This window comes from Macaca fascicularis, chromosome 6 (genome assembly GCF_037993035.2).
Source record: "Macaca fascicularis isolate 582-1 chromosome 6, T2T-MFA8v1.1".
Classification (NCBI taxonomy): Eukaryota; Metazoa; Chordata; class Mammalia; order Primates; family Cercopithecidae; genus Macaca; species Macaca fascicularis.
This window is the reverse complement of record NC_088380.1, coordinates 61104509-61124559: the sequence shown is the minus strand read 5'-3', so window position 1 is coordinate 61124559 and position 20051 is coordinate 61104509. Positions and strand designations below refer to the sequence as shown.

Below are 20051 nucleotides of genomic sequence, written 5' to 3'. Positions count from 1 at the left end.
CAACAACAACAAAAACCAGAGCCTTTGCCAGCCTACAGGGCTAGAGGAAGAAAATTTGGATTCCAGGGCCCACTAAGACAGACTTCAAATAAACTTTAGGTTGGAAGCCCAAATGGCTATAGCCTAGAAATGTGAGTGAATTTGAAATAGAATGACCTTCTTTCAGGAACCAAAGGCCAACTTCAACTCATCTCAATTCCCTAAACTGGGTTAAGGTGATCTAGGATTGCTCCTGTCTCAAACTGACTTCCCAAAGCCAATATAAACTCTTTCTAAAGAAAATATCTTAGGTTTCAAGTCATTCGTACAGTTTTTTTATATAGAATGTCAGGAACTTGCTAAAAACTTGCCAAGCATAAGAGAAACCAGGACAAGATGATTGGAAATTAAGAGACTCAATACACAATAGAAAGAGACTCACAGGTGATCCAGATAATGGAGTTATCAGGAACAGACTTTTAAAGCACTGTCTTTAACATGTTCAAGGAAATTAAAATAAGACAGAGAATTTGGCAGTGACTAGAAATAAATATGAAAAAAAGTAAATTTGTGGAAAAAAATTTTTTTTGAAGAATCAAATAGAAATTCTGTAATTACAGTACCCAGATTAAGAAATCAGTGACAATAATGAGTGTTAACTAGAATGTGGAACAATGGGAATGCTCATATAGTACTAGAGTAAGTATCAGTTGAGTCATTTTGGAAATGAGTTTGTAATTATCTGCTACCATTGAGTATACACCAAGTTTATAATCAGTAAAAATGTATGCACATTGCACAAAGGTCCCTTTGTAAGGGACATGTAAGAGAATATAAATTAGAATTGATTTATAAGAGCTCCAAAGAAACCCAGATATCCCTCAGGAATGGATAAGTAAATTGTTGTGTTTTTATATAATGGAATGTTATACAGCTATGAACATGAACAGACTATAGCTACATTCAGAATATGGGTGAATGCCACAAAGATAATGTTGGCAAAAGAAGCCAGACAGAAAAATATATATTGTATTATTCTACTTTATGAGAAGTTTGAAAGCAAATGAAACTAATTTCATACATGTGTGCACATATATGTGTCTAGAAAATGCACTAAAATGTTAACAGTGGTTATTTCTGATAGGTGATTTTATTTTCTTCAATAACTTCTTGATTATCTTAAATGTAGACAATGTGCTACATTTCTAATGAGAACAAAGTTATTCCGAAAATAAGGCATTCCTATAACTTAGGATAAAAATGGTATATACAAAATGAAAAACTCATTTTCTTAAAACCTTGTTTAAATTACCTTGGTAGTCTCAACTACTCAGGAGGCTAAAGCAAGAGGATTCCTTGAGCCGAGGAGTTTGAGGCCACAGTGCACTATGATCATGCCTGTGAATAGCCACTGCACTCCAACCTGGGCAACATCATGAGAACTCATCTGTAAAACAAACCAAAAAATCTTTTGGTATATTTACTGTATTTACTCCTAGCCTTCTTTTCTATGATGTTTTTAGATGAGATCACATAGTATATATAATTTATCGTGCTGCCTTTTCATTTTAAATTTATATTACATGCTATCGTTACTTCTGCCAGTTATTCCCTAGTTGTCTGTCTGCCAGCCTCCTTCCCTCTCTTCTCTTCTTCCCCACCTCCCTGCCATTTTTCTTCCCTCCCTCCCTCCCTCTTTTCCTCTTCTGCCTGCCTTCCTTCCTTCTTCTATTCTTTTGTCAACAAACATTCATTATGTTCCTTCTGTTTGCCAGACACTTTACTCAAACACAGCTCCACCCTCCAGTGGGGGAGGTGGATACCTAGCGAAAAATAAGGGGTGATAAATACTTGATTTTATATGTATAAACACACACACGTTTGTTTGTTTTTGAGGCATGGCCTCCCTTTATTGCCCATGCTGGAGTACAATGGCACGATCATAGCACCTTGTCACTTTGAACTCCTGGGCTCAAGCAGTCCTCCTGCCTCAGCCTCCCTGGAGGCATGCCTGGCTGCTTTTACTATTTTTTTTGAGAAAGGGCCTTGCTGTGTTCCCCAAGCTGGTCTTGAACTCCCGGCCTCAATCAGTCCTCATGTTGGGATCACAAGCGTGAGCCACCACACCCAGTCTATATATGTATATATTTAGAACTCATTTTTCATTAGGAAAAACATGAATTGAACACATCCTGTACTAGCATTACCAAGAATCCTGCGGATCATACTCCTGTGAGTGACTGTGTTATAGGTTCTGGTTGTACCAGGAGTGGAATGAGGCCATATGTAATATTGATGACCAGGTGCCTTGGGAAGGTTTCTGTGCAGGTGCTGCCCTGTGCAAGAACATTTATTGTAGTTGTTTTGGCTGAGGTTGAGGTTTGTTTGTTTGGCTTTTGTTTTTAAATGTGAGAGGTAGATTTTGCAAGGGATTAAGCTGAATGAGACCTAGGGACATCTGGTTACAAATATTACTAAAGGAAAAACCTATTCAGGTGCTCCCTGGCATGGATCTGTTAAGGGCATGTAGGTTCCTCCGTCAGTCATCTCCTTTGCCCGTCAAGGAGGAGAGTAGAAGGCTCGCTTCCAGATCTGTGTCCTTAAGGGGGCCTTAAGATGGTCTAGGACAAGAGTTGGCAAATTTTTTTCTATAAAGGACACATTTGTAAATATTTTAGGCTTTGTAGGCATATGGACTCAACTTTGCCACTGTGGCGTGGAAGTAGCCATAGTCGAAACATAAGTGCATGGGCCTGCCTGTGTTCCAGTAAAAATTTTATTTACGAAAACAGGACATTTATGAAAACAGGACATGGGCTTGGATTTTTTTTATCAGGCCATAGTGTACCAACCCCTGGTCTGCACAGAAGGACTCTAATGTCAGCAACCATAGGGACTTGTACTTCGTACTGCTGTGACACCCATAGGGATACCTCTTGCCTTGTTTCTGGGGAAGTTAATAAAAAGGTCAGGCACCTTAATTTCAGTCTACCCACACAACTCTAATAAAAATGTTCTGATCAATATGGCTCTTTGGACAACAAAACAGCAAAACAGTCCCTAGCCTCTCCTAAACCCTGAAGCAAACCTGCAGTCCTTTGGCAAGGTCATCCAAAGATTTTAACTGCCATAAACCATAGGGCTGAGATTGAAGCTAAGAATGATAGGGGAAAGTACTGGCTTTCAAACAGCAGTAAAAAGTTGTATGGTAGGCCGGGCGCGGTGGCTCAAGCCTGTAATCCCAGCACTTTGGGAGGCCGAGACGGGCGGATCACGAGGTCAGGAGATCGAGACCATCCTGGCTAACACAGTGAAACCCCGTCTCTACTAAAAATACAAAAAACTAGCCGGGCGAGGTGGCGGGCGCCTGTAGTCCCAGCTACTCAGGAGGCTGAGGCAGGAGAATGGCGTAAACCTGGGAGGTGGAGCTTGCAGTGAGCTGAGATCCGGCCACTGCACTCCAACCTGGGCGACAGAGCGAGACTCCGTCTCAAAAAAAAAAAAAAAAAAAAAAAGTTGTATGGTAAAAATTGTCCTTAAGACTCACTGAAATGCCGAAGAAGAAATTTGTTTTACAAACACTCTTCCATATTAGGAATTCTTTCTAAATATCATCTTAAATTTAAATATACATAATTTAAGTGTTTTAATATTAAGATATTTACATTTTTAATTAAATGCTGTGATTAGCAACTTTCTACATAATTTTATATCATATTTTGATTTCTTTCTAATAGAGTCTCAAAGTTATAACTATTATAACGAAGGGTATGAACACAATTAAGGTTCATAATACATATAGCAAATTGCTTTCTAGAAAGATTGTGCCAACTTATGCTTCTACTAGCAATGTGTGAAAGTTCTTATTTCAGCATATACTTTCTAGCACTACTTTTTTCTTTTTTTCCTAAAATATCTCATATTTAGTTGTAAAACTTTCCTATAGATAAAAATTAGTTGATAGGAGCCAGTTGGCAGGGCAGGTTTCACTTTGAGCTCTTGCCTTTATCTGTTCTGTTATTCTGGGATTGATCTGCAGAATGCGACTAGCAATAGATTCTGATCAGGCTACTACAATACTTGCCATCTGGATTGAAAATACAGCCATCATCTTTTGAATGACCAGTTTGTGTAAACCATTTGTTGATAGTGTCTTTCCAGTGGTAAAGCAGAATTTCTCTTTGTCTGTTTACCTTTCTTGAGAGCCATGATGAGGATTTCTAAGGCTTGATGCATAGAATCCTTTCCTTAAGTGCCTTAGTCCATTTGGTGCTGCTGTAAGGAATACTTGAGACTGGGTAATTTATAAAGAACAGAAATTTATTTCTCACAATTCTGGAGGCTGAGAAGTCTGAGATCAAGGCACTGGCATTTGATCTGACACAGGCCTTGTTGCTGTGTCATCCATGGCAGAAGAGCTGAAGAATAAGCTAGCCAAATGCTATGCTAAGCCTCTTTTGTAAGGGCCTTAACTAGGGAGGAACCCTCCCAGCCTAATCACCTCCTAAAGGCCCCACCTCTTAACATCATCACATTGGCAATGCCTGAATTTTGGAGGGAACACATTCAAACCTATAGCATTAAGATATGGGAAAGGAACAAGAAAGAGTCTGTTTTTCTTTGATGATCTGTTTAAAGAGTAGACGTGTTTTGTTTGAATCACATCCATGTACAGTTTTAAAACTGTCTCTCTCTCTCTTTCTCTCTCTCTCTCTCTCTCTCTATATATATATATAGTGAAACCTTTGCCTTCTTTCATTGTCTTTCTAGTTTTTAAGGATAGGAAATTTTAGTTAAAATGCTAACCTAGCATTTTTCTTATTCCCCACTTTTATTTCTCCCGTGGGGAATTGGGTTATGAAACTAAAAATTTTACTAATTTTCCAGAAATTGTTCTGGTGGGTTTGTATAAGGAGAGTAATAACTGGCATGGCATTGCAGTTACTCTTTATTTATAATTAAGACATGCTCTTTATTTCAAAATATTAAGTTAATAATACTCTTAACTTATTGCACTTAAGTAGATTGAGACAATTTGTGAGTTATTTTGACATCCTAATAAAGTGGATAAAAGGAGAAGCTGCTTGGAAAACTTTCTCACTTGGGAATTTTTTCCACATTCCTAATTTTCCTTTGTGGAATGTCACTCACCATTTCCCATTTGGAACTGCTCTTTCTAGATAGAAGATGGAATGGAGTGGTTGTGGTGGTGGTGGTGGTGTTATTGTTTACATCAACCTAGAGAAAAATGGAAGCATCTTAACTTGGTTAAAATGTTTCTGTTGTTTATATAATTCTTTAAGCCTCATTCCAGTGTTGCTATTTAAAAAAAAAAAAAAAAACTCAAAACTTGCATTTCTTTTGCTGATCATTTTGTAGACATAAAAATAAGAGATTCTTAGCACAGTAGAATTTTTAAAAATTATTGGAGTTTTTTAAAACCAAAATTTAAGAACATAAATTGCAGGCCGGGCGCGGTGGCTCACGCCTGTAATCCCAGCACTTCGGGAGACTGAGACGGGTAGATCATGAGGTCAGGAGATTGAAACCATCCTGGCTAACACAGTGAAACCCCATCTCTACTAAAAAATACAAAAAATTAGCGGGGCGCAGTGGCGGGCGCGTGTATTCCCAGCTACGCGAGAGACTGAGGCAGGAGAATGGCGTGAACCCAGGAGGCGGAGCTTGCAGTGAGCCGAGATCGCGCCACTGCACTCCAGCCTGGGCGACGGAGCGAGACTCCATCTCAAAAAAAAAAAAAAAAAATGTTGGCTGGGCGCGGTGGCTCAAGCCTGTAATCCCAGCACTTTGGGAGGCCGAGACGGGCGGATCACGAGGTCAGGAGCTCGAAACCATCTTGGCTAACACGGTGAAACCCTGTCTCTACTAAAAAATACAAAAAACTAGCCGGGCGAGGTGGCGGGCGCCTGTAGTCCCAGCTACTCGGGAGGCTGAGGCAGGAGAATGGCGTGAACCCGGGAGGCGGAGCTTGCAGTGAGCTGAGATCCGGCCACTGCACTGCAGCCTGGGCTACAGAGCGAGACTCCGTCTCAAAAAAATAAAAAAAAATTAAAAAAAAAAAACATAAATTGCATTGAAAAGAATTTTGAAATTTATTTTCAGCAGAATCTATAATAAAATATATGGGCCTGAGAATTAATTTTCAGGTCAAGTTCTTTGTCTATATGTTGTTGATGAAGTTGTTTACTTTCAACTAAGTAACAGTTTGGAATTCTAAAACAGAGAACTCATGATCTTCAACCAAGTGTTTATTAACATTTGCTTTTTTCAAAAGCTTTTTCACTCTGCCACTTGGTTAAAAAAAATAACAATCTTAAAAAAATGAGACTGCATATGTGTGTGTGCATGCACATATTCATTTGCAAATTATGTACATGTACTTCTATAGTTACATATTATATACTCTATAAAACATAGAAATTTTTAATTATTAGAAAGATATAATCAATCTTGATAAAATTAACTTGAAATTTGATTTATTGGCAGTATAGACAATTTTTTGTTTTCACTTTAACATTGTCTTTATTATTTAATACTTTGTCACACAGTAATTTAAACTGATTCAAAGTTTATTCCAGGCCAGGCACAGTGGCTCATGCCTGTAATCTCAACATTTTGGGAGGCTAGGGTAGGAGGATTACTTGAGGCCAGGAGTTAAGATCAACCTGGGCAATATAGCAAGACCTCATCTCTACAAAAAATAAAAAAAAACTTAATCAGGCATGGTGGCACATGCCTCTAGTCCCAGTTACTTGCTACTTGGGAGGCTGAGGCAGGAGGATCACTTGAGCCCAGAAGTTCAAGGTAATAGCCAATGACCACACCGCCACTGCACTCCAACCTGGGTGACAGAGCAAGACCCTGTCTCAAAAAAAAAAAAGGAAAAACCAAAGTTCATTTCAGTCTCATCCAACAATTACATGTGATGTTTTTTGTTGAAATTTGCATGATGAATTTTCATCCTCCAATTCTTACATTTAGTGATTGCAGTACTAGTTTGTATATTTAGTATTCCATGCTATTTTTAAGCTGAAAATACTAGTGTTTTCATTGGTTTAATACTGTTAATTTAGAAACAACCAGTAATTGGCTGGGCACGGTGGCTCACGCCTATAATCCCAGCACTTTGGGAGGCCAAGGCGGGTGGCACACCTGAGGTCAGGAGCTTGAGACCAGCTTGGCCAACATAGTGAAACTTTGTCTCTACTAAAAATACAAAATTAGCTGGGTGTGGTGGCACATGCCTGTAGTCCCAGCTACTTGGGAGACTGAGACAGGAGAATTGCTTAAACCCGGGAGGTAGAGGCTGCAGTGAGCCGAGATTGTGCCACTGCTCTCCATCCTGGGCAAGATAGAGCAAGATTCTGTCTAAAAAAGAAAAAAACCAGTAACCTCGTTCACCTTTTGTGGTTTTCTGTCTAGTCTGAGTTTTTCTCTCTAGCCTGTCCCCTAAGCTCTTCTTTTCTACTTTTCTGCCTTCCCCTTCGTTTCTGACACCCTTCTAGCTCTACTTTACCACTCAGTTGTTCCAGCCACTACCCTCCCTCCCAACACAATACACGCACACATACACACACACACAAGAAAAAAAAAAGTATTGATTTAGAGGGACCCCTCAGAAGGTGGCAAGTCTCTGCTGGGGGAAGGAGAAGAGTTGACAGATGGAACAATTCTTGGCCAGGCATGTTGACTCACACCTGTAATTCCAGCATTTCGGGAGGCAGAGGCAGTAGGATCAGTTGAGACCAGCCTGGGCAACATAAGAAGAGCCCAATCTCTACCAAATATATATATATATATATATATATTTTAAATTAGCTGAGCACGGTGGTGCACACCTGTAGTCCTAGCTTCTTGGGAGGCTGAGGCAAGAGGATCACTTGAGCCTCCTATTGCTGCTGCAAGCTATCAGCGCACCCCTGTACTCCAGCCTGGGTGACACAATGAGACCCTATCTCAAAACAAACAAACAAGCAAAGACCTATAATTCAGTAGCTTCTGGACACATTGGAGGAGCTGCCTAGCTGGTCTGAAATCTCCATTGGAAGAGTACTAAACACTTTAGGAAGGTCCTGAAGTCTTTCTGGAATGATTACTTGAGAGGTGTCATTTTGAAAGGCACACTGGGTGGAAGTTTACAAAGGGTAAAGAAGCATTGCATACAGTCATATTGAATACTTTATGTTAGAATCCTAACTGTTTAATGTTTATGTTTTTATTTTTTAATGTTTATGTTTTTATATATTGTTTTATTTGATACTTTATAATGTTTGTAAATTTCCACATTTGAAATATGTTGAGTATTTAATTTCACTGATTTCTAAACATTGTTATACTTCTGCACACTTTTCAATTAAAATATTAGTATTAATACTTGCATGTATTAATACATGGAGTAAATACCAAGATACTGGTAGTGCAATTTGCTTTAGAATTATAATTATTACTTTGATTTTTCTGTCATGTTTAATGACAGGTTCAAAGACCATTTAAATTCTTCATTTGGAAGTTTTTAAATCTTAGAAAATTTTGAATCCATGTGTATGAAATTGCAGATAGGAGTTTTTATTGGTGACAGACATGTTCAGCAATAAAACCATCTAACAATGGAAACATTTCTAAACATTTATTATTATACAAAGAATGTTCTTTTTTTAAAGCAACTACTTTCTCAGGTAATTAAAATACTATCTTTATCTTGAAGGGAGATAAATTAAGTATGTGGGAGGGGGTTGTTTTTAATATCCGCTGTGTACCTATGTAGCATACTATTGACAACTATGTGTCATCATAGAAAAAGTCATCAAATTCGGAGTAGTTGTTTCTTGTAGAAGAAAAATAGGTAGCTTGTTTAAGTTTGCCACAACATAACCGATAAATTTCTGTATGATACAAAAGATTTTTTAGTCTCTCTCAACCTCTCTACTAAATTTTGAAAGGATGTGTCCACTTAAAATCTATTTTTAAAAGTTTATTTTTGATATATCACATGTACAAAGAAGTGCCTCATATATGTACAATTTAAGAAGTATTTATAGGCCAGGTACAGTGACTCATGCCTGTAATCCCAACACTTTGGGAGGCCAAGACAGGAGGATTGCTTGTGCTAGAAGTTTGAGACCAGCCTGGGCAATATGGCAAGACCCTGCCTCTATTTTTAAAATTTTTTAAATTAGCCAGGCATGGTGGTGTGCGCCTGTGGTCCGAGCTACTTGGGAGGCTGAGGCTGAGGCAGGAAACTTGCTTGAGCCCAGATGGTTGAGGCTACAGTAAACCATGGCCTAGACCTCTGGCCTAGGCGATAGAGTAAAACGCTCTCTCAAAAAACAAAGAAAGAAAGAAAGAATAATAAAGCCAACACCCATCCAAGCAACATAAGGTCAAAACGCAGTTCTCCATGTGTCCTTCACCAAACACATCCCCCATCCTCCCTAGGGATGGCCACTATCTTGACTTTGTATAATAATTTCCCTATGGTTTGTAATAGTTTTGTTGTCTGCATATCCGTAAATACTGAATTCAGTTGCACCTGGTTTTGTACTTCATTTGGGGTACAGACCTTCTTAAGAGTGATGACATTGTTGTTAAATTTCAGAGAAGCATAACTGGTCAGTAGGAGGGTGGAGACAGATGTATAAGCCAAAAATTTTTAAGGAATTTAAGGAGTGGAATCTAGAAAAGGTATTAGGTAGAAATAAGGTTTCTCTGTTTATATGTGTATTAAATGAAAATATGAGGTTTGACTCACATTTTAAAATATTTTGTAAATTTTGCTTAATATTGAAAGCATTTTTTCTGTGGCATGACCATAAATATGTATAAGGTAAGATAAATATGACTTCTTTATTTTCAGTGTGGCACAGCTGAACTACATTTCAAATGAGAAGTAATATTGATAGGGAGCAGTCATGTGAACTATGATCAAAAAAAGAAAGCCCAAGTTTCAAAAGTCTTATTCTGAATATTCTCTGTATAGTATTGTTTAATTTTAAAAGTGTTTTCAGATCCAACTAAAGTTCAATTTAAAAATATAGTTTATATTTTTTTCTTCTCAAATGAAGCTTTAAGCATATGTTTCTAATAATTCAGTTAAATATGCTGAGTTGTATATTTTTTGAAGAGACTGTTTTGAAAAGATTCCAGAATATTTGTTTGAATAGGCACTCAGCATCTCGATGAAAACTGTTGGAAAAGAAAAACTTTCAGAGTCATTCTGCCCTCAGAGTAGTCAAGCCAACTAAACTGGTGCAGTTAACACTTCTGTGAGAAACCAGGAGCCAAGATATTTAGCACTTCCTGACTGCTTTTCAGCAAGCAGGCCTCAAACCAACTTAGTGGTTGGAACTAATACCATTGAATTTTTAAAGTAAAAGGCTAGCAATAGAACACCTACATCTCTTTCTATCAGTATGATACTTATCAGTCTCTTTTGGTAATCCATGACTAGCTTCAGTCTTTGCATTATGTTGGTATTAAAGCTATCATTCTTTCTTGAATTTTGTAGGGCATCATTCTTGCGAAGCAAAAAGAATGCACTATAGAGTGTGACCCCAGGTATAATTAAGCCATCTGCCAGATATAAATATTTTTATGTTGCTTTTTAGTACCACTGAGTGTCGTAGTAGAGATACAAATATATTGGACATCATAATGCTTTGAGATAATTGGTAGTTACAGCAGACTACCAAATTTACAAGTAGGGATTGCGTTTTCAGCTTCTGACCCATTCATTTTTATTATATCCCTTTGAAATATATTGACACCACTTAATTCACTTAACAATAATATGCTTAGTGTCTTAGTTCATTTTATACTGCTGTAACAGAATACCTGAGACTGGGTAATTTTAAAAGAACAGAGATTTATTTCTTATAGTTCTGGAGACTGGGAAGTCCAAGGTCAAAGGGCCCACATGTAGGGAGGGACTTCGTGCTTATCACCACATTGTGGAAGGGCCAAAGAGACCATGAGAGAGAGTAGGGGGAAGGAAGGGAACTGAACTCATTCTTTTACCAGGAACCCACTCCTATGATACTAACCTGCTCCCAAGATAATGTCATTAATCTGTTTGTGAACTCAGAGCCCACATGACCTAATCACCGCTTAAAGGTTCCACTGTTGGAACTGTTGCATTAGGGATTTTCTTCCAACACACAAACTTTGGGGGACATATTCAAACCACAGCACTAGTATATATGATACGTCATATTGATCCCTATATTCACGTATTTGCTCTATAAGTGCTCTATTTACATATTCATTGAATTGACCTATATAGTACCCAGCATATTTAGGTGGTGTGGTAAAAAACAAATAATAAAAGATTCAAAGATTCTGTATGCTAACTAGAGAGATAAAACTAAGTTTAACACCTCTGCTACCGTTTCTCAAATATCACAGAATTAATAAGAAAAATAGCAGAAATTAAATGTTCAGTCACTTGGTTTTTCAAGTACTTCCCACAAGATTAGATTAATGGCTGGGTGTGGTGGCTCATGCCTGTAATCCCAACACTTTGGGAGGCGAAGGCAGGCAGATCACCTGAGGTCAGGAATTGGAGACCAGCCTGGCCAACATAGTGAAATACCATCTCTACCAAAAATACAAAAATTAATCAGGCATGGTGGTGCACACCTGAGTACATGTATTTGTACAACATTATCAAAACAAACCAACAAAGACCTATAATTCAGTAGCTTCTGGACAGAACGGAGGAGCTGCCTAGCTGGTCTGAAACCTGAGTACTACCAGAGTAGTCCTAGCTACTCTGGAGGCTGAGGCCAGAAAATTGCTTGAACCCAGGAGGTGGAGGTTGCAGTGAGCCGAGATCGTGCCACTGCACTCCAGCCTGGGCGACAGAGTGAGACTCTGTCTCAAAAAAAAAAAAAAAAATTAGGTTAACAGTATCTCCAGAAATGATTACCATATATTACTACATTTTAAGTTTCTTTCAGAACTGTAAGTATAAAGTAGTTATGTGGAACCAATGATAAATCTGGATTTTTTTTCTTCTTTATTTGGATCTGTGCCTGAAATGGCAAATTATGTACAATTTGGGGCACAGTGTCACTTATGACTTCAAGGAGTCTAAGAATCAGCAGTCTAAGAATCTTTTATGAAAAGATACAGTCTTTTCATAAAACTCTGCCTGGTCTTTTCATTTTGGATAGTATATTACTGGAAACTTCAGAAGAAAATGAGGGAGTGTCAGAAAGAAACCGAAGAGGTTGGTGACTGAAAAGGATGATTGAACACCAAAATCTGCAGTTGATTAGGATGCAGTCGTGGAAAGGAAGCATATATATAAATAAGAGGGTATGTTACTAAAATCCACAAAAAGTAGAATGAGGCAAAATATCTCCATTGTCCTGATGTTCCATTTTATACTGATTTGGATAAGTTTCATAAGGGATCTGATAGTTGAGGTCACTAATCCTTAATACATGAACCAAGGAATAAGAATTATGTTTATCATAGGAAATAGCTTTGGCCCATAAGGAAGGAGTAGAGACTCTTCAGGAGAGGGACATTTTAGTCCATAATTTCTCTGATTTAGTGCCAAAAGCTTTTTTGAGAGACTATTCAAAGCTGTCTTAAGTTTCATTGTTGGAAACTGATAGCTGCTATATTTCTTTTTAATAACTGTTTTGAGTTCTTTCTGTTTTGTCTTCTCTGATGCTAAATTCCTGAAGATTAAAAAAGTGTGCTTAAAGTAAAAGTGTTATGAGACAAAAGCTTTATTCTGTGGATAGGATAATACTTCTTTTGTGACATTTTCTTTTTGCACCAAAAGTGAGAAGTCAATGCCTTGCCTTTGTGCATCCCATTACTAATGTAGGACAAGAAGTTATTTTCTTCAAAGGCTGACTTCCAGAATTTTTGGCTGAACACTTTTTGTCAAGTGTATATTCCCTTCTGTAGGCCTTTCTATATAGAGCCCACAAACATCGTGAATGTGAATCATGTCATTCAGAGGGTTAGTGACCATGCCTCCGCCATGAACAAGAGAATTCATTACTACAGCCGGCTCACCACTCCTGCAGACAAGGCACTGGTAAGAGACAAAACATTACTAATAGTCTAAAATTCAGATGAAATGAACAGTGAACAATATAAGCCAGGGCACCTCCCAGTGATTGAACTTTTTTCTGACTGTATTTCAAGGACAGCATCATGCAAAGTCAAAGACAGTAATTAATACACTTCCTACATCTCAGGCCAGTTCATTCTTATCTAAATTTGACACAATCTTTCTGTGTTGACAACAACCTGGAGATTTTTTTGGAAAATTCCCCTGATCCTCATGCCCCAAATCTCTGAGGAGGATAAATTACTTTTGAAATGGCAGGTTAGGCCATTGACTAATAGCAAATAATAACAGGTTCTGCTTAGTGTGGTCAATTTTTAACTTTGAAGCTACAAGGGAAATAGTTTTTTAGAAATTTTCTACAAGAATGGGAAACTGGCCGAGCACAGTAACTCACGCCTGTAATCTCAGCATTTTGAGAGGCCAAGGCAAGAGGATCACTTGGGCCCAGGAGTTCAAGACCAGCCTGGAGAAGATGGTGAAACCCTGTCTCTACAAAAAAAAAATGTTTTTAATTAGCCAAGTGTGATGGCTCGCACCTATAGTTCCAGCTACTTGGGAGGCTAAGACAGGAGGATCCCTTGAGCCCAGGATGGATCCCTTGAGGATGCAGTGAGCTGTGATTGTGCCACTGCATTCTCCTGAGCGAGAGAGTGTGACCCATCTCTTTTTTAGATGGTGTGTCGCTCTATCACCCAGGCTGGAGTGCAGTGGTGCGATCTTGGCTCACCACAACCTCTGCCTCCTGGGTTCAAGCCATTCTCCTGCCTCAGCCTCCCGAGTAGCTGGGATTACAGGTGTGTGCCACCACGCCTGGCTAATTTTTGTCTTTTGAGTAGAGACGGGTTTCACCATGTTGGCCAGGCTGGTCTTGAACTCCTGACCTCGTGACCCACCCACCTCGGCCTCCCAAAGTGCTGGGATTACAGGCGTGAGCCTCTGTGCCCAGCCATGTGACTCCATCTCTTAAAAAAAAAAAAAAGGGAAACTGAAATACGTACATACATAAATATAGTAGTTTCTTATTTAGCATTATTCTTTTATTGATCAAAACCAAGAGTCAAAGGGCCAGATACTAAATGTCTTAGACTTTGAGGTCACATACTGTCACATGATATTCTTCATTTTATGATCATCAAAATTATAAATTAAAAATTTATAAAATTATAAAAACCATTCTCAGGAAAGAGGCTATATAATAATCAGGTTGAAGCCAGATTTGGCCTATGAGCCAGAGTTTGTTGACCGTTGATCTTCTAAAAATCTCTATTACTATTTTAGGATAAAAAATATGTAAATAATTTGGTAGTTTATAAAAACTACCACATATGGGATATTCAGAAACTTGCAAGTTTAACTGAAAATGAGAACATTCTGGGAGAAAATAGGATTTTAAAATTAGTATTATTAATAAAAAGAGAACCAACATTCATTAACATTTAATAAGGACCAGTGATTGGGCATCACTGGAATGTAGCTATCTCATTTAAGCCTAAACAATAGCTATGTGAAATAAATATTAAGATTTCCTCTTGCATGGCCAAAATAGGGATTTCCAAAATGTTCTAGGTAGGGTAATTTTTTTCTCAATTTTTTTTTGGCTTTTTCCCCTTAGGCCTTGACATTAGTAGTTGTGGTAAAGTCTTAGTTGCATAATGGAATTACTTAAGCCCTTGGAGAAGTAGAGGTAATCCAGTATCTCTGGGTCTAGTTGAGACCTTCTAGAGGCTCTGCTCTTGGAAACAAACCCCCGAGATCTCAGCTGAGCACGTTTATACTTGAATGTATATTGTTTGCCTGGAGATAGAGTCAGCATGTGCACCAAAGTTGAATGCCGTTTGTTAACTGATGCTGAGATGAGTCTAGCAAGTCAAAGTATGTAAACAGTGATATAAAATTAACAATGATATAGCCATTCTTAATGAATGTGTGTATACATCCACACTCGTTTTCTGAAAATCCCAAATTATTTTGGATTTTTAAACTCTTGCTTTTTTAGTTAGATTTTCTATATTTGAAAAAGAATTTTTTAATTCACTAATCAGGGATGCATAGTACTTGCATCCACACTCGTTTTCTGAAAATCCCAAAATTATTTTGGATTTTTAAACTCTTGCTTTTTTAGTTAGATTTTCCATATTTGAAAAAGAACTTTTTAATTCACTAATCAGGGATGCATAGTACTTGTTTATGATAGTTAAAATGTGTCTAGAGGGCCGGGCATGGTGGCTCACGCCTATAATCCCAGCACTTTGGGAGGCTGAGGCGGGTGGGTCATGAGGTCAGGAGATCGAGACCATCCTGGCTAACACTGTGAAACCCCATCTCTAAAAAAAATACAAAAAATTAGCCAGGCGTGGTGGTGGGCGCCTGTAGTCCCAGCTACTCGGGAGGCCAAGGCAGGAGAATGGCGTGAACCTGGGAGGCGGCACTTGCAGTGAGCCAAGATTGCATCACTGCACTCCAGCCTGGGCGACAGAGTAAGACTCCATTCAAAACAAACAAACAAAAAAAAGGTGTCTAGAGTCAGGTGATGTGATGTGTAGAAAATATCCCATTTTGCATTTCCTGGTTCTGACATTTCTCTATGTTTCCTTTTTACCAGATTGCCCCAGACCATGTAGTTCCAGGTCCAGAAGAGTGCTATGTGTATAGCCCATTGGGCTCTGCTTATAAACTTCAAAGTTACACTGAAGGATACGGTAAAAACACCAGTTTAGTAACCATGTGAGTGAAATGGCTTTTTGGAGCATGACTTAAACTGTATGTGAATGAAAATTACTGGTTATTTTTTGTCTCAATTCAAATGTTTGAAGAGGCAAACTCCATTTTTTTTACTGCTATTACTCTGTGTTTTCAGTTTTATGATTTGGAATACCATGATGGGAACATCTATACTAAGCATTCCTTGGGGCATAAAACAGGTAATACTAATTTTTTAGCACACTTTTTGCCTAAATGATTTTCTCTTTATATTGCAAGTTTTATAACAGAGGTTTTAATGAATCTACATAAAATTCATGAAAGAAAATAGATGGTTATATTTAGTTTTTCATGAGTTGTCAAGTTTTTACCATGATTGTTTAGGGTAAAATAATTGCATATGAATTTGTGCTTACATGCTGATGTATGCTGTTTTATACTTTTATTTTTAAACAGGCTGGATTTACTACTGGAATGTGTGTCATCATACTGATGGGCCTTTTAACACTTTATTGCTGCTACCGAGTAGTGAAATCACGGACTATGATATGTAAGAATTTGACACAGTGACAATAGATTATGGGTATTAATAAGCATTTCCCTTTGAGGCAGGTCACTAGTGTGTATATGCCACATGTGTGTCAACTGTCTACTTTGTACCTAAAGATTTACTTCTGTAATTCATTGCTTTCAGCTAAATTGAATTTGTTAATAATATATTAGCGGCTGCCTTTGAAATTCAGAGAAGCTGGGAGTTACTTGCAGAGAGCATTCACTGTGGTGCTAGTTTCTTCATAAGAATCATTTAAGGCCGGGCGCGGTGGCTCACGCCTGTAATCCCAGCACTTTGGGAGGCCGAGGCGGGCGGATCACAAGGTCAGGAGATCGAGACCACGGTGAAACCCCGTCTCTACTAAAAAAATACAAAAAATTAGCCGGGCGCGGTTGTGGGCGCCTGTAGTCCCAGCTACTCGGGAGGCTGAGGCAGGAGAATGGCGTGAACCCGGGAGGCGGAGCTTGCAGTGAGCCGAGATCGCGCCACTGCACTCCAGCCTGGGCTGGGCGACAGAGCGAGACTCCGTCTCAAAAAAAAAAAAAAAAAAAAAAAAAGAATCATTTAAAAACTCATATTTATAAAATAATGTCTTTGCTAGAACTAAATTGAGAATTCTATGCTTCCTGTCAGTTAATGGTGACTTGTTTTTACCTATTGATACCAAAAGATCTAAATGTTAGAATCTCCTAAATATGAAAATGTAAGCAACTCTCTAGTAATGAATATTTGAAGTTGTGTGAACACCTTACCTCTACTCTATCTACATATTCTGGATCAGGGAAATATATTTTTTAGGTTGTTTTAAAGTAGTCTAGGACCTAAACAAACATGCATTATTTCATTAAATCTTAGCAAGTATGAATCAACAGACCAGACTTTGCCTCCAGTTTTTTTCTGTGCCTACTAAGCAGCTTTCTTCTTTATGTTAACCAGATCTAGTGTTAGTCATTGGGCGAGTATTTGTTTAAAAGTCTTGAGAAGCCAGACCTGGTGGTGTGTGCCTGTAGTCCCAGCAACTCAGGAGGCATAGGTGGGAAGATCACTTTAGTCCAGAAGTTTGAGGCCAGCCTTGGCACTGTAGCAATACTCCATCTTAAAAAAAAAAAAAAAAAAAAAAAAAGAATAAAAAAGTCTTGAGAGAGGATTCATTCTGGTTTCTAAATGGTAAAAGGAGATAATTTTAGCCTCTGGTTTAAGGCAAATTGTGGCTAAACTTGGAAGACTTCTTTAAACATATACAGTAAGTTCATATCTTATCTAATTCAGCATCTAATTTAAAATTGGGACAGAGCCCCCAGAGAGTTCTCTCTATAACTTTTTTCTTTTCTTTTCTTTCTTTTCTTTTTTTTTCTTTCTGAGACAGGGTCTCACTCTGTCACCCAGGCTGGAATGCAGCAGTGCTGTCACAACTCACTGCTGCCCGGACCTCCCGGGCACAGGTGATTCTCCCACCTCAGCCTCCCGGGTAGCTGGGACTACAGGTGCATGTCATCATGCCCGGTTAATTTTTTGTGTTTTTCATAGAGACAGGGTTTCACCATCTTGCTCAGGTTGGTCTCGAACTACTGGGTTCAAGTGATCTGCTCACCTCAGCCTCCCAAAATGCTGGGATTATTGGCTGTATAACTGTTAACTCCCATGTTATTACATTATTCCACACCATTTAAAAAGAAGAGAGGCTGAGGCCCAAGAATTGCTTGAACCCAGGAAGTGGAGGTTGCAGTGAGCCAAGATTGTGCCACTGTACTTCAGCCTGGGTGATGGAGTGAGACTGTGTCTCAAAATAAAATAAAATAAAACAAAATAAAAATCTTCCACCAATTCAGTTTACAAAGTCCACACACCCATAACACAAAGCCTGACATGACCAAAAATAAAGAAAATAATATATAGATGTAAAATTTATTTGTAAAACATTATCATATAGAATCCAACAGCGTATCAAAAGCATATCCTGTGTCTAAGATAAGGTTTATTCCAGTAATGCAAGAATGTTTCATTATTAAGAAATCCAACATAATTCACTACATTAACAAATTAAAGGAAAATTGATAATTGCTTCAATAGCTATCAAAAAGGTACTTAATAGAATTCAGCACCTGTTTCTGATTAAAACTCTAAGTGAAAAGCACTACTTAAAAATAACAAAGTCTATTTATTCCCAGACAAGTACCAGCACCATTCTAAAATTATGAAATGCTAAAGCAGTTTTCATTAAAGTCAAGAAAACATAGAAATGTTCAAAATTAATCAGTTTTTTTGGAGATATTGTCAAATGCAGCAAAAAAAAAAAAAACCCTAAATATAAAAACTAGAAAAGACTTAGAATTATATTATCAGTCAAAAGATAATTTTATTAGAAATGCTAAGAGTCACTCAGCTCACTGCAACCTCCTCCTCCCAGACAAGCAATTCTCATGCCTCAGCCTCCCCTGTAGCTGGGACTACTGGCGCCCACCACCATGCCTGGCTAATTTTTGTATTTTTTTTCTTTTTCTTTTTCTTTTTTTTTTTGAAACACAGTCTCATTCTGTCACCCAGGCTGGAGTGCAGTGGCAGGATCTGCAAGCTACGGCTCACTGCAAGCTACGGCTCACTGCAAGCTACGCCTCCTGGGTTCACGCCATTCTCCTGCCTAAGCCTCCCAAGTAGCTGGGACTACAGGTTCCTGCCACCGGGCCTGACTAATTTTTTGTATTTTTAGTAGAGATGGGGTTTCACCATGGTCTCGATCTCCTGACCTCGTGATCCACCCGCCTCGGCCTCCCAAAGTGCTGGGATTACAGGCATGAGCCACCGTGCCCAGCAATTTTTGTATTTTTTGTAGAGATGGTGTTTCGCCATGTTGGCCAGGCTGGTCTCAAACTTCTGACCTCAAGTTGATCCACCTGCCTCGGCCTCCCAAAGTGCTTACAGGCACGAGCCACTGCACCCAGCCAAAACAGTTATTCTTTATAGTGATATTGTCCTCACATTCTTTATCTAGATGTGAATTATATTCTAATGTCCCCAACTTTTCAGGCTTATCACTGCTTTCTGCCATGTACTAGCTGCCATATTTTGCTTCAAAGATGGCAGAACTTCAGTTTTTCCGTATTCATCAACCATGACAATTATTTCAAAGTAGTTCAAAGCATGGGATCATAGAGGAAAAAAGACTGTACAATTATCCTTTGATGACAATTAATATACTCTTTCATAGGTTATACTTATCTATATTCTTTCTTGAACATTGAAATGTAAAACACAAAGTTTATATTGTTAATATAATAACCCTATCATGGAAAAGCAAATGGTTTTCGTTTTTTGTTTTCTTATGTAAATTTATATCCTAAATGATAGGAATCTCTAAATACATGCTTTTTAAAGTTAATCATATTGTATTTTAGTTGTCTTCTACTTTATTACCTATTTTTTAGTACATGTTATGTTTCTACAATCACCATTTGTGTCTCTTAATGATTGTATACAGTTGCGCATGGCAGCTCTATTGTATTTGTTTAATCATTGCCCTATGTCGTATGTTAAAGTCATTGCTTGTTTTTGCTATTCTCAAGAATACTCTTCTAAAAATATTTTATATATACTTTCTGTATTCTTTTAAATTACTTTCTTTTTGGTGCAGTGGTGGGATCATGGTTCACTGCAGCCTCAACCTCCTGGTCTCAAGGGATCCTCCCACCTCAGCCTCCTGAGTAGCTGGGA

The 20051-nt window shown here is 38.3% G+C and overlaps 1 protein-coding gene across 5 annotated transcripts in view; it reads left to right on the top strand.

The window, feature by feature from the left end:
- Positions 1 to 20051, top strand: part of SLC38A9 (solute carrier family 38 member 9) — an 88224-nt gene that overhangs the window by 26216 nt on the left and 41957 nt on the right. For 3 of the 5 annotated variants that reach the window (XR_001491401.4, XM_015451517.3, XM_005556907.4), the window contains exons 4-7: positions 12922 to 13054; positions 15693 to 15814; positions 15948 to 16011; positions 16247 to 16340. Coding sequence is in view for 4 of the 5 variants with exons in the window: in XM_015451517.3 (XP_015307003.1) it covers positions 12922 to 13054; positions 15693 to 15814; positions 15948 to 16011; positions 16247 to 16340 (413 nt within the window). In the remaining variant the exon portion in view is untranslated. The remainder of the gene's footprint in view (positions 1 to 12921; positions 13055 to 15692; positions 15815 to 15947; positions 16012 to 16246; positions 16341 to 20051) is intronic. The other 2 variants (XM_073993457.1, XM_065546275.1) reach the window with 1 other exon arrangement.